Below are 13,465 nucleotides of genomic sequence, written 5' to 3'. Positions count from 1 at the left end.
GACAGAACAGCATAGTGATGGGGGTTGTTATGCCTGAGTTGACAGTTAGCGGGAGGGACTACAGATGGCAGCACCAGCGTGGAGGAATGGCGACGGGAGGTAACAGTTGCGGAGAAGAATATTGCTCAAAATTTTTAGTTGGAAGAATATTGCTCCATTTTTTAAGCTTAACATTTATGACATTCTTACACGATATTTAACAGAGTTTGGTATAAATGTATGTTAGAATTATGAATATTAGTTTTAACTATCTTTTGATGTATTTTGATGTTTGAATGAACGTTTGATGTTTACGCCTGATATATTACAAAATGACGTCCTTAGGGGAGAAGACGATGCAGATTTGTCATGACGTCAGTGTTCTAGTTTGATGCTGTCTGGTGATGCTTGGTATTTAACTGTTTGACGTCGAGATGCAAACTTCATTCCGGCGGACGAGAGGAACCCATCACAGCAGAATATTCCATCCATACCCGAACAACATCGCGAGCAAAAGAAATCAAGACCTACATTATACAGTATTCCAGACGATTATCATTCAGCTTAGAGAAATTCACGGCAGCCAGAGGGTTATTGGAGAGTCTTAAGTGTAACGGCGCCATGTTTGAGTCTTGAATCTCGTACTTTCCACCAGTTACGCTACTCATTTGACCACCGCCCGCCAGAAAAGACGTTTATTATTACCTTATTTGATTTTTCTTTTTTTTTTTTGTACCCTCGACCACTAAAAAATAATCCCAACTTTACCCTATTCGAAGATATCTTTTGACGGGTAAAAGTTATTCTCAGTTTTACCCTGTTTGATGCTAAGCTCTTGACTGCTTAAAGATATACTCAACATTATCTTTTTCTGGAGGCCATGTTTTTGCCCCTGACTCCACAAAGACACACTCATGACCCTGTTTGATATCAAGCATTTCCACCTTGGTTTTTTACAAGCCTATTCCTTTGCACATACCTCAATAACGTATTCAGCATCACAAGAAGCATTTTAGGGCTTTATATTACATTCTTCCTGTGTCTTCAGCATTGTTAGGTCGTCACATTTAGCTCATAACGTCACATTTACCTCGTTACGCCGTCAGCATTGAGAAGAGAAGTACACCCTGCTAACACTTCGACGAATATAAATCCTTAGGGCCAAGGTAGGTGTACTGGGGTGTATTTGGGAACTTGTGATCAACGATATTATGATTTTTTGACATCCCTAGTCCCGATGCTTTTCATTTTGAGTAGCTGGGTTCAATTTTTGCGAATTTTATAAAGGTTCATTTTGAGCCTTCACTATCTTTTATTTTCATTTTTTTTCATCACCGCCAATTTTTTCTGACATTTTCTCATGACTTTTTTCGCCCTTGGTTTTTCTTCCTTGTTGTGGATTTTTTTTCTTTCCCCATAGGTTTTTAGCTTTATCGTTCGTGGTTTATGTTCTTCAAGGCTGTTAATTTGTTCATTCTTCTTCTTTTTCTTTCTTTCCGTTACATTTTCTTTTTTTCTTTTCCTCTTGCTTCACTTGTACTCTCCTCCCCGTCCGTCCTCCTGTTCTTCCCCAGTTGTGTTCTTGTATTCCTGTTCTTTTCCTCCACATATTTTATCTTCCCACCGCAATTTTCTTTTTTCCTTTCTTCCCCCCGTGTTCTCCGTCCTCCCTCTCATAACGGGTGTTCCTCCCCTGTCTGTTCTTGTGCTCGTGTTCTTCCCCTGTTCTCCTGTTCTTGTTCATGGCTGGAGTGTCATGAGGGCGAGGCAGACAATGAGGGCTGGTACCACTGACAAAGAAGAGGCTGACCCCTGGAAAAAAAAAAAAATTATCTATCGGTGTATCAATAGCCAGACGCCGTAATGCCGTAAGGGGTGGCCACAGACGAATAGCCTCCATGTCGCCCTGTCCCCTGCCATTTCGTTGCTCTCCCTCCAGCTTACATACCCCCCCCCCTCTCTCTCATATACCTCTCCACTCCATCCCTCCATATTATCCCCGGTCCCCCCCTCCATCTCCTCCACTCCACCTCACTCACATACATTCTCCTAGTTACTCTCACTCTTCATCCTCTCCACATGTCCAGACCACCTCAGTGTATTTCTCAACACCTTCTATCACATCCACACCACAACGCTCCTTCACTTCCATTGTCAGTTTGTCTCTCCATTTAACTCCCTTCCACTGCTCTCTCTGTTGACTTGTGTCCTTCCAACAAGGTCCAGGCTTCGCTTCCATACGTTGGAGTGGGTATCAGAATACTGTCATGCAGCGACTTTATTGCTTCCATATCACGTCCACCATTTCTTATCACTGCATTTAATGAACCAGCAACCTTTCTTCCCTGCTGTAACCCTTCAAGCAGTTCATCCTCTCAACTTCCATCCTAAGTCATCACACTAACGAAGCATTTAAATACCGTCACATATTCCATTTCCTCATCATCCAACCTCACTGCACTCAGCGACTTCATTTCTCTCGAAGACCACAACTTTACTCTCCCCTGCATTCACGTTTAGATTCCATTACTTACACACTCTCCCAGACTCATCCACCAAGCCTTGCAGCTCCCCTTCGTCTTCACTTAACAATGCAGTATCATCTGGAAACAACAGAACAGGAAGTTCCCAAACTCTGCCCTCCCTCATTGGGGCCACTCCATCCACTGCCCTACCTTGTATCTCTTTTATAACTCCATCCATATACAAACTAAACAACCATGGAGATATGACATCCCTGTTTCAGTCCAAGATGGTAAAAATCACTCGGTTCACTATCCACAAGCACTGCAGCCTTAGCTTCCTTATACATAGTCTTCACGGCATTTAACAGCTTTCCATTTACTCCATATTCTCAATGTTCTCAACATTCCTTGCCTATCCACTCTGTCACATGCTTTCTCCAAACCAAGACGGCAGCATACAACTTTTTTCCCTTCACTAAATACTTTTCCACTAAACACCTTAACATGAATATCTGATCCAGACAACCTTTTCCTTTCCTTAAACCTCCCTGTTCTTCTCCAACTAATTCCTCTGTTATTTCCCTAACTCTGTCAGTAAGTATCCCACCATATACTTTTCCTGTTACACTAAGAAGACAAATGCCCCCATGATTACCATACACTTCTTTTTCCCCTTTTCTTTATACAGGGGAATAATTATACGCGACCTCCATCCTCCGGGACTGCCTTCCTCCCAAGCCAATCAGCACATCTTCCATATCCATTCTACTACTACCTTTCCCCAAATGCTTCAGCATTTCATCACACATTGCATCAGTTCTTGGGGCTTTCCCCATTTTGACTTTCTTCGTTACTTCCACCACTTCCATCCTACTGATCTATTCCTCACCTTCCCCCTCCTCCTCCCAGCCATTCCCCAGCCACATATACTCTCACTACTTTCATTCTCCATGTTTAACAATTCCTTAAAGTATTTTCTCCATCTGCTCACTTTCTCTCCCCACTCCACCAGCAGTCTTGCCACTTTCATCCTTCACTCCCTTACTACCCTTATCACCCTGTCTTACTCTCTTAACCTCCTTCCAAACATTTGCTTACATTCCCTCCACTTTACACTGAAATTCCTTTCAAACTCCTCATCCACTCTTATCATACTCTCTCATTAATCTTTTCATCTCTCTTTCCTACTGTACATGTAAGTCTCTTTTCCGTCTCTCAGCTTCCATTCCTCTGCTTCCCATCAACTCACTATGTGCATTATTCATTTGCTCCATACCCTCGCACATCTTCATTCCACCATGCTGTTCCTTGCACTCCCAGTCGTCCTCTCTTCACCTCTCACACCACCTTATGCTGCAAAGATATGTTCTGTAAAGCGAATGAATAGATAGAACTAAGAACGTAATATATGGTAGGAAGCTAAATCTCATCATCATCATCATCATCATTGTCCTCGTCGTCATAAATCCTCTGTGCCATCTTCATCATGAGACAAGGATTCTTTTTATCAATATCACGTCTCCCTATCTCACCCCTTCTTCCCTCTGTACCTACCCCTTCCTTACTCACTTTCCTGACTCACCCTGACTCATCCCCGTGACTCACCCAGCTATACTCATGGCATATTTAGTCCCTTACTGACTCACCCTACCTCTGTGTCACCTCCCCCTACCTTACCTAGCTTCCTGACTCACCCTACCTCATTTCCGACTCATCGCGGGACTTACCATGATGCTGTTGTACTCGGGGCATCCCAGGTCCCCCGCCCGCAGTTCTATGATGTCCAGCGTGCGGCGGTTGCGGTGGGTACATGTGTGCTTGGCCACCGACTTGTAGGTCTCGCGGCGCATGAACTCCCGTAGCCATGATGTCATCCACATCAGTTCACAGTCGCACTCCAGGGGGTTGTCTGTGTGTGTGGGTTGATTGGGGGTTTGAGAGGTGGAAATACACACACACACACACACACACACACACACACACACACACACACACACACACACACACACAGAGGGTTCAGAAAAGAGGGCATAAAAAGTGACGAGAAGAGTACACAAAATATATGGTTTTAAGAGAGGCCTAAAAATAAATAAAAAAATTATACAAGGGGGGACTGAAGAGACTCAAAGTAGACTCATGGAGGACTTACACTGGACTCTTAGGGGACTCAGACTGGAAATAAGACTCAGACTCACGGGACACGTCAATCATGGTGAGTGTGTCAAGAATGGGCTGCACTGTATCCTCGGTCAGTTTGGTCAGTTCATTGTGCGATAGTTTGAGCCATTCCAGCGAGTGCAGGTCGAAGAAGGTCATTGGCAGGATGGTCTTGATGCTGGGAAAGAAAGGGCAAGGTGTGGGTTATTGTTGTTATCGTTATCTTTACTATCATCATCATCAAAGGGAGGAGGATGTCGGGAAAGAAGGGCAAGGTGTTGGTTGTCATTGTTATCTTTATCATCATCATCATCATCATCATATCCTCTTCAGTGGCCCTGTTCCTCAGTTCACTTTCTTTTTTTCATTTCAACATTCACACCACCTTCCCTCCTACACTCCTGTTCAGCATTCAGACTCTCAAGCCTTGTTCCTCCGTTTACTCTCTTTAATCTTGTTCACACCACATGCTATCATACTCACTTGTTCCTGTTCAACATGAGGAACTTGATGCTCTTGCCATACCCCTCGAACGCGTCCTCCGGCACCTCCACGATCCGGTTGGAGTCGAGGTCCAGCTGACGGAGGTTGTGGAGGCGGCTGAGGGCGTGGGACGGGATGTGGTCCAGCCGGTTGTGCCCTAATTCAAGCCATTCTAGGTTGTCTGCGGAGAGAGAGAGTTAAAGTTAGAGAGAGAGAGAGGGGGGGAAAAAAAAAAGAGAGAGGGGGGGGGGAGTTAAGAAAGAACAGGCAAGATGGTTCTCTCGAGGTGGGCCAAAAATACTGTGATTGTAACTAAGTCTGTGAGGTGAAGCTATACCAGCACTTTGTATTTGTTTGTTTCCCGCCACCGTTATGAACCGGACATTGTGGTAGGAAGGGATGATGACGTCACACTCTCTCCCTCACAGCATCCATCTTTTCTCCCTCTCCTTCCCACCTTCCCCATCCCTACATTCCTTCCTGTCTTCCTTCACTCACTCCTTCATTCATACCATTCTTTCTTTTCCCTCTCCCTTCCTCCTTCACTCCCTCCCTTCCCACCGTCCTTTCTTCCTTCCCTCTCTCCCTTCCTTCCTTCTTCCATCTCCCCAGTCTCTCTCCCTGCCTGCCCCTTCCTAGAACCAATCAGCATCATCCTCCATCAGCCAATCACGTCAGCGGACCAGTACGTCACATCCGGTTCAGCTCAATCTCGGCTCACTCGCTGAATTACGCATCACAACTGCCAGCCGGATATGCATATATATTTGGGATTTTTTCTTTTTCCTTTTTTTTTATTTTTTTTTATTTTTAGTCCAGAATAGTACGTAATGTTTTGATATTTTTTCCCCCCTTTACGTCGTCATTATTACTGGTTCTTTTCAAGGTCCCTAAAATCATTGACGGTTGCACAATTGGCCTATAAGAGTCATCACCGTGGTCTGTATCTCTATATGGGGTGGCCACAGACAAATCGCCTTAGTCGGTGTAGTGAACGGTTAAAAGTCGGTACGTGGACCAAAGTCATATTTAAACACCTTAATTTAACCCGAAACGTTGTTGGATATATTTGACTCTTAAATTTAACTCTTAATTTATCCCAGGATTTTGTAACATAGATCAGATTCATTGTTTAATACATAGTGAAGGGTTACCAGTTGTTATAAAGATACGATAATTAATTTAGTTCGTAATTTAAATCAAAACAGTGGACATCTTCGAATTGGATGATGTTACCAGGGATCTTTCTGCTAATGTTGAGGGAGTTGAGCTTAGGTAGGTGTCAATTTTAGGCCAAGTTAAAGTGAAATGAGTATACTAAGCACTTTTTAATATACCGTATACTCCCACCTGACCAACTCTCCACCCCCCACCACCACCACCAACAACCCACCTTAGCACCTACCTACGATTGATTCATTGATTGATTACGATGCATGATCCTTGCAATACCCTCCTGTTGATTGATTGATTGGTTGATTATGTCATTGTCAGCACCCACCTGTTGACTGACTGGTTGATTGATTGATTACGGTACATGATCCAGTCAGCACTCACCTGTTGACTGACTGGTTGATTGATTAATTACAGTCAGCACCCACCTGTTGACTGACTGGTTGATTGATTGATTACGATACATGATCCAGTCAGCACCCACCTGTTGACTGACTGGTTGATTGATTGATTGCGGTACATGGTCTTACCCACCATGGATTGCTTGATTGATACATAGTCCTGTCTGGCATTGTTTATTTGATTGATTGATTGGTACCCACCCTCGAGGCCCACAAAGGCGAGGTGGCTGATGTTGGCGATGATGTTCTGTTTGATGTTGAGGGAGTTCAGCTTGGAGAGGTCGCTGAACACATTGGCCTCCAGTGTGCGGATCTGGTTGTTCTCCAGCATCAGCATATCGAGCATCTCCAGCCCTGAGCAGAGTTAGGGGGAGAGTTAGAGGGAGTTAAGGAAGAGTTAGAGGAGAGTTAGAGGGGGTTGGGGAAGAGTTACAGTATCTTAAGGAGAGTTAGAGGGGGTTAGGAAAGGATTTTTGTTTGTTAAGGAGAGTCAGAGGAAGGTAGGGAAGAGTTTTAGTACCTCCAAGCCTGAGAAGAGTTAGGGGGAAAGTTAGAGAAAGTCAGGGAAGAGTTACAACATCTTGGGAGAGTTATAGGAAGTTAGGGAAGAGTTACAGTATCTTAAGGAGAGTTAGAGGAAGTTAGGGAAGAATTTTTGTATATTAAGGAGAGTTCAAGAAAGTTAGTGAAGTTTTGGTGTCTCTAGGTCTAAGGAGAGTTAGGTGGAGAGTTAGTAAGTTAGGGGAGAGTTTCAGTATCTTAGGGAGAGTTAGAGAAAGGGAAGAGTTTTAGTATCTCCAAGCCTGAGGAGAGTTAGGTGGAGTGTTAAAGAAAGTTAGGGAAGTTACCGGTCATTGAAGAGTTACTTGGTGGAAAGTTACGTAGCTGAGAGTTGCTGGTGTGTTCTGCTTCTGAGAGAGAGAGAGAGAGAGAGAGAGAGAGGAGGGGGTCTAGTGTTCATTTTTTCTCACCATTCAGCCTAGAGAGATGGCAATGTTAGGGTGAAAACAGTAAATCATGTCCCACCCCATCCCATCTGTCTCTCAACCTTCTTTCACCCCCCTCCACACTCCCTCACACCCTTATTCACCCCTCGCACACACTCACTCATCCCTCACCCCCAGCTATCCACTCCCCACTCCCAGCCCCTCTCTCATCCATTCCACCCCCACCCCCACTTCTCCCTCTCTCACCCCCCCTCATCACCTCTCACACCCTCCCCTTCACCCTCACCCAGTCCCCTTTTCCACCCCTCACCTCCTTCTTACCCACTCGTCACCCCTCACACCCTCACCCTGTCCCCTTTTTCCAACCCTCACCTCTCCTGTCACTCCTCACCCCTCTCAGTCACCCTTCACCCCTCACACTCACCCCTCACCCGTCTCGCTCACCCCTCACCCTGATACTTACCCCTGAAGCTGCCCTCCCTTATAACAGTGATAATGTTGTCGGTGAGGGTGAGCACCTGGAGTTTGGAGAGTGTGTGGAGACTGGGCACCTCCGCCAGGTTGTTCTTACCCAGGTTGAGACGGTACAGCTTGCTGCGGGGACGTAAACATTGGCATTATGAGATCATGGAATTGGGATTTATCGGGAGAGAGAGAGGGGGGGGGACAATAGTAACTAGAAAGCAGAGAGCACATACCTCCGCGAATGCCATTGCTATTAAAAAGGATCTGAAGCCGGATCCGTGGATATAGGATTCGGATCCGCCCCAATATTTAATCAATTCATTTTTAGTCCATGGCCCACCTTCCACAAATTTGATTTGAGATTAGTTGAGAACTGTTGGAGATATTGTGCGGGATACATCGGATCTGGATCCGCCCCAAAATTTAATCATTTCTTCCTTGGCCCGTGGCCTCACCCTTCCACAAAATTTCGTCAAAATCCGTTCATAACTTTCTGAGTAATCCTAGTAACAGGCACAAACAAACAAACAAACAAACGCAGGCAGAAGCATAACCTTCTTGCCGGAGGTAATAATAATAATAATAATCGGTTTATTTATTCACTGCAGCCAATTGCTGAATGTACACAAATACATAATTTACTATCAACCTTCGTCGGTCAGCAGGGTATGTGGGTGGGGGTGGGTAGGAGGTGTGTGGGTAAGAGTGTGGGTAGATGTGTGTGGGTAGGAGGTGCGCAAAGATGTTCATAAATAACCAGCTACAAAGCTCCCTCTTCTTAGACCCTGTAAAGTGCACGTATAACTACATATAACTACGATACTCAATAAATTTACTTGTTACCTGGGTGGAGGGTGGTGAGTCATTCTGTGTGTCTGGGGAGTGGGGGGGGGGGAGGTTCAGTAATCACCCTCTTCCCTAGTCTGGTCAGTGGTGTGTGTGTGTGTGTGTGTGTGTGTGTGTGTGTGTGTGTACTGTACATTAAGCTCAGTCGTAACAGTACAGTAGTCGGGAGGTGGGAAGAATTATACATACATAAATTTAAAAAAAAATCCCCAGGCGAATGTAATGATCCCTAAAATGATAAAACAATGATAATATGAAAAGTCAGTGGAAGTTAAGAGGAAGAATGCGACAATATTCCATCATTTTTATTGCGATTTATGATTCGTAAAGTATAGCTGCAGAGGAAAATATTAATGTCTACACTTATTATTTAGCTGTTTGTTGTCTCAGGAAACGTGTGTGTGTGTGTGTGTGTGTGGTGTCAGGGGTGGTGTAGGGGATGACTCTCTCACCACCCAACAATTTATCACTTATCCCTTTCTTCCTCACTCACATACTCCTGTCTCACACACTCACATTCCCTGTGTCACTCACTTACGCACTCACTCACCCTATCTCACTCACTCACCCTACCTCACTCACTCCTCTCGTATCGTACCCCTAAGAATATAGGAGTAGCGAGGTAAAATCGTCTGCCCCAAAGTTCGGAACGTGGGATTTGTCGCAGCTTGCAAGGTATTTCGCATGAAGAACGTAACCCCTTTCCATTCTACAGTGTAGTGATCATACATGGGACTAATTCACTGTGTGAGTTTTTCTGTCTGTCTGCCTGTCTACCTGTCTGTCTATCTGAATATCAGTTTATCTATTGCCAGACGTCTATCTCGTAAGGGGTGGTCACAAACAAATCGCGTCCACGTCGCCCTGTCCTCTGCTGTACCTCGTAACGTACTCTCCTGTCTCTCATGTTTCTCTTCACTCCATCCTTCCATCTCCTGCTACGTCCCCCCGTCCATCTTATATACCTCTTTCATACATCTGTGCACTCCATCCCTCCATCTCATCCTTGGCCTCTCCCTCCTCCTCTGCCCCTTCACCTCACTCATATGCACTCGTCAAGTCAGTCGTTCATTCTCCATCCTCCCCCATGGCCTACAAGGTTATTTAAATAGAAATCAGTTACCCGCATTCAAAAATGTCCTTAGTTTCATCGCCACTTCTTCTTTTTTTCCCCTCGACGAAATTTGGAAAAAAATAATTGATCAGTTGTGAAAGTCTTGGGCAAGCTCCTGCCACGTTTCACTTAACAAATAGAAGTGTTTCATATGACTCGACTTCTTTAATTTGTTAGACAAGGCTTGAATCTAATCGTCGTCGTTGGCGGCGGCGGCGCGCGCGCGTGTACTTTGACCAAATTCCAACTATATCCTGTTCTGCTTTAGTCTTTACCATAAGTCGGTGTAGAGTATGACATTTCCATTCAGTCTTTCCTGTGAGATTTCCATAACAGGTTTTTAGTGCTGCATGGTGTTCCTTCACACATTTTCCTACCGGCTTCGACTGGATTTGTGGTTTGGGATTAGGAGAGTCTTTGTGTTTGATTGTCCTTATTTTGGGCTCATTGTAACAAACGGCCTTGTGGGGACGACTAGGTATAGTGCTGTTTGCTTTCCCAGTACTGTTTTGTGCCTTCCCACCCTTTTATAACAGTCACCCTTGCTCACCAACCCTGCCTCATTCCTCCCCTGCCTTCTGTTGGTCACATCCCTGTCCCACCCACACTTATCCACCCTGTCTCACCCTGCCCAGCCTCACTTGTCCTCACCTCACCCAGTCTTGTCTTTCCCCGTTTCATCCTCCTTTCCTCGCCCTCTCCTCACTCACCTCCCCTGCTACGATCGTTAGGTATTTCCTACCAGCTAACACCGGATGATTTTATTCTGCTCAGGGAAGAAGCAGAATATAGCGTACGCAGTAAAAGGAAAGAGTAAGAAACATCATAGGCACCCTTAAGTATAAAGTTTCTATCATTAAATACTGTAAAGAAAACGATAAATATAATGGCAAACTCATGTACTTACTCGCCTGTGCCCGAGAAGGCGTTTTCCTCGATCGTGTCCATCTTGTTATCGTAAAGAGAGAGCCGTTCTAGTGCCCTCAGCCCCGAGAAGGCAGCCTGGCCCAGCACCTTGATCATGTTGTAGTTCAGGTTCAGGAAAGACAGGTTCTGAAGGTGCTTTAGGGCGGCAGTGGGAACCTGATTGGAAAGGGAGGAATGTTAGTCCTGCCGTTCGAGTTCATATTTGAAGACGATTCTGAAGGTGTTTTATGAAGGTTGTCGATGCATGATAAAAGAGATGAGGAAAATGAGTTCCAATTTTATGTCCATGGTATGTGTGGTAGGCCAGTGTTGTCAGAATTGATGTAAATGGTATTTAGTGTTTGCTTGATGTCAGTGGTCAGGGTGTCAGAATTGGTGTTGCAGAAATGAAGCACCAAAACATCCCCCCCGCCCCCCCGCCCTACACCAACGCTAATATGAGGCTATCCCATGCAAAGTTTGAAGGCTGAAGTTAATGAGGTGTACCTCTGACTCGAACTTTTCCTTCTAAAATTGCCACAATTTCAACTTTTTCAACCTCATTTCTCCCTTGAATGAAAATTTTCGCTCCAAAATATCCCTAGACACAAACTTCCCCTCCCTTCCAAATTTTCCCCAACTCAGACTTTTCTTCCTAAGTTTCCCGTAATTCAGATTTCTCTAGATTTTCCCCAAACAGACATATTCCTTCCCTACATCTAGCTCCACCTGTCCCAAATTTCCCTAAGTAAACATTTTCTTCCTTACATCTCACCCCGAACTCACCGCTTTCAAGTTGTTGTATGAAAGATCGAGTGTCTCAAGGTTATGCGCGAGGGTCCTAAGAGATGACGACTCCACCACGCTTATATTTGTCCTGCTCATGGTCAGGTGCTGCACATCCAGGCCCAGGAAGGAGTAGTCGTGCACCTTAGGGAAGTCGAAATTCCTGAACATGAGTCGGTAGATGACGGTGGAGCGGTTCTTGAGCACACTGAGGCTTCGAAGCACCTTGGCCTCACCCACATTCTCGCAGGCGATACTGGGGCCTGGTATGAATAGATAAAATAGAGTACTGAGTGGGTAAATCATCATCATCATCATCATCATCATCATCATAAGTGTCCTAACCCAGTTTCACAGCGGTTCTTGAGCACACTGAGGCTTCGAACCAACTTGGCCTCTCTCTCATTCTCTCAGGCGATTCCTGGACCTGCGCATTAAGGAAAGTAATAGAATATAAGTGATAAATTTTGGCCTTGGTTCATCGTTCCATCTCAGTCCACGCTCCTCGCCCTTATCCTGAGTAGAGTTGTATGGCATGAGAGTAAACTAAATAACTACCAACATCTACTCGTCTCCTCGCTGTTACAAGGAAGAGGGAAAGGTGCATGAAGATAGAGAGATATGGACAGATAGGGAGATAAAGAGGGGACGCTAGAAGAGAAAACGGGAATGAGAGAAAAGGCTTTGATGGTATACTAATATGATTTCACACCGCTACTCTTCTCAGGTGCATGAGAGAGAAGGGGGGGGGGTAACTAAAATAAAATCACTCACCTCTACTCTTCTCTTTACACGTGCATGGAAAGATGTCGGTAGATGGTAGACAGGCCACACCATCAGCTGCTCTGGGCTGTCCCCCGACCCCCACCACCCCCACCCCCACCACCAGCACCACCCCTAACGTCACCACCACACCCACACCCATACCTTCCTCAATTTCGTTCTCACTCGCTCGTTTTTTTTGCTGACTTGGAAGTTTTTGGTCTCGCCCCTTTTTCATTCACTTTTACTATTAATTTTACCTCCTTTTTTTTGTCCTTTATTGTTGATTTTTTCTTTTTGCTCAGTTCTTATTTTCTGGTCACTTTTGCTCCCGTTTCGATTTTTTTTTTTTTAAACGATCTATTTTTCTCGCTCACTTTTTTTTTTTTTTTTTAATAATTTATATCAGTTATGCTTTCTTTGCCCGTCACGTTTTCTCTTGCTTACTTATGCTCTCTCTTTTTCTCTGTCACATTTCATCTCATTTTGCTCACTTTTTCTTGTTTTTTTTTTTTTCTCTTTATGTTTTTGTTGTTTTGCTCGTTCTAACTCACTTTAGATCACTTTTTTTTTTTTCTGTCTCAGTTGTACCCTCTTGTTCACTTTCTTTTCTGTAACTCTTCCACTTCCTCTCACTTCATTTTCTTTCTGTTGCTCTCTTTTGGTTAAATTTGCCTCTTTCCGGTCACTTACTCTTTTTCGCACATTTGTACCTTATTTCCTTGTTTACCTTTGCTTTCCCCTTCGCTCACTTCTGCTCTCTTTTCACTCAGTTCTCTTTTTTCGCTCACTTCTCTCTTTTTGCTCACCGTGCTCTCTTCGCTCACTTCTCTTTTTCGCTCACTTCTGCTCTTTTCTCTCCCTTCTGCCCTTTTCGCTTACTTCCTCTCTCTTTTTGTACACTACTTTTTTCGCTCACTGCTTTCTTTTCGGTCACTCTGCTCTCTTTTCGCTCACTTCTGCTCTCTTTTCGCTTAATTC

At 44.6% G+C, this 13,465-nt stretch overlaps 1 protein-coding gene across 1 annotated transcript; it reads right to left on the bottom strand.

The window, feature by feature from the left end:
* Positions 1 to 1,637: 1,637 nt before the first annotated feature.
* LOC145410632 (uncharacterized) lies at positions 1,638 to 12,647 on the bottom strand. The gene is made up of 9 exons (XM_080280745.1): positions 12,497 to 12,647; positions 11,723 to 11,985; positions 10,938 to 11,113; positions 8,069 to 8,199; positions 6,860 to 7,012; positions 5,085 to 5,265; positions 4,640 to 4,779; positions 4,172 to 4,353; positions 1,638 to 1,791 (listed from the first exon to the last, which is right to left on the bottom strand). Exons 1-9 carry the CDS (start codon positions 12,645 to 12,647, stop codon positions 1,720 to 1,722), a joined length of 1,449 nt encoding a protein of 482 aa, XP_080136871.1. The 3' UTR covers positions 1,638 to 1,719.
* Between the last annotated feature and the right edge of the window lie 818 nt (positions 12,648 to 13,465).

Source organism: Coenobita brevimanus, chromosome 86 (assembly GCF_032717465.1).
Source record: "Coenobita brevimanus isolate Jiangsu-jjx chromosome 86, ASM3271746v2, whole genome shotgun sequence".
Taxonomy (NCBI): domain Eukaryota; kingdom Metazoa; phylum Arthropoda; class Malacostraca; order Decapoda; family Coenobitidae; genus Coenobita; species Coenobita brevimanus.
The sequence above is the reverse complement of the archived record's forward strand: the minus strand, read 5'-3'. Positions and strand labels throughout refer to the sequence as shown.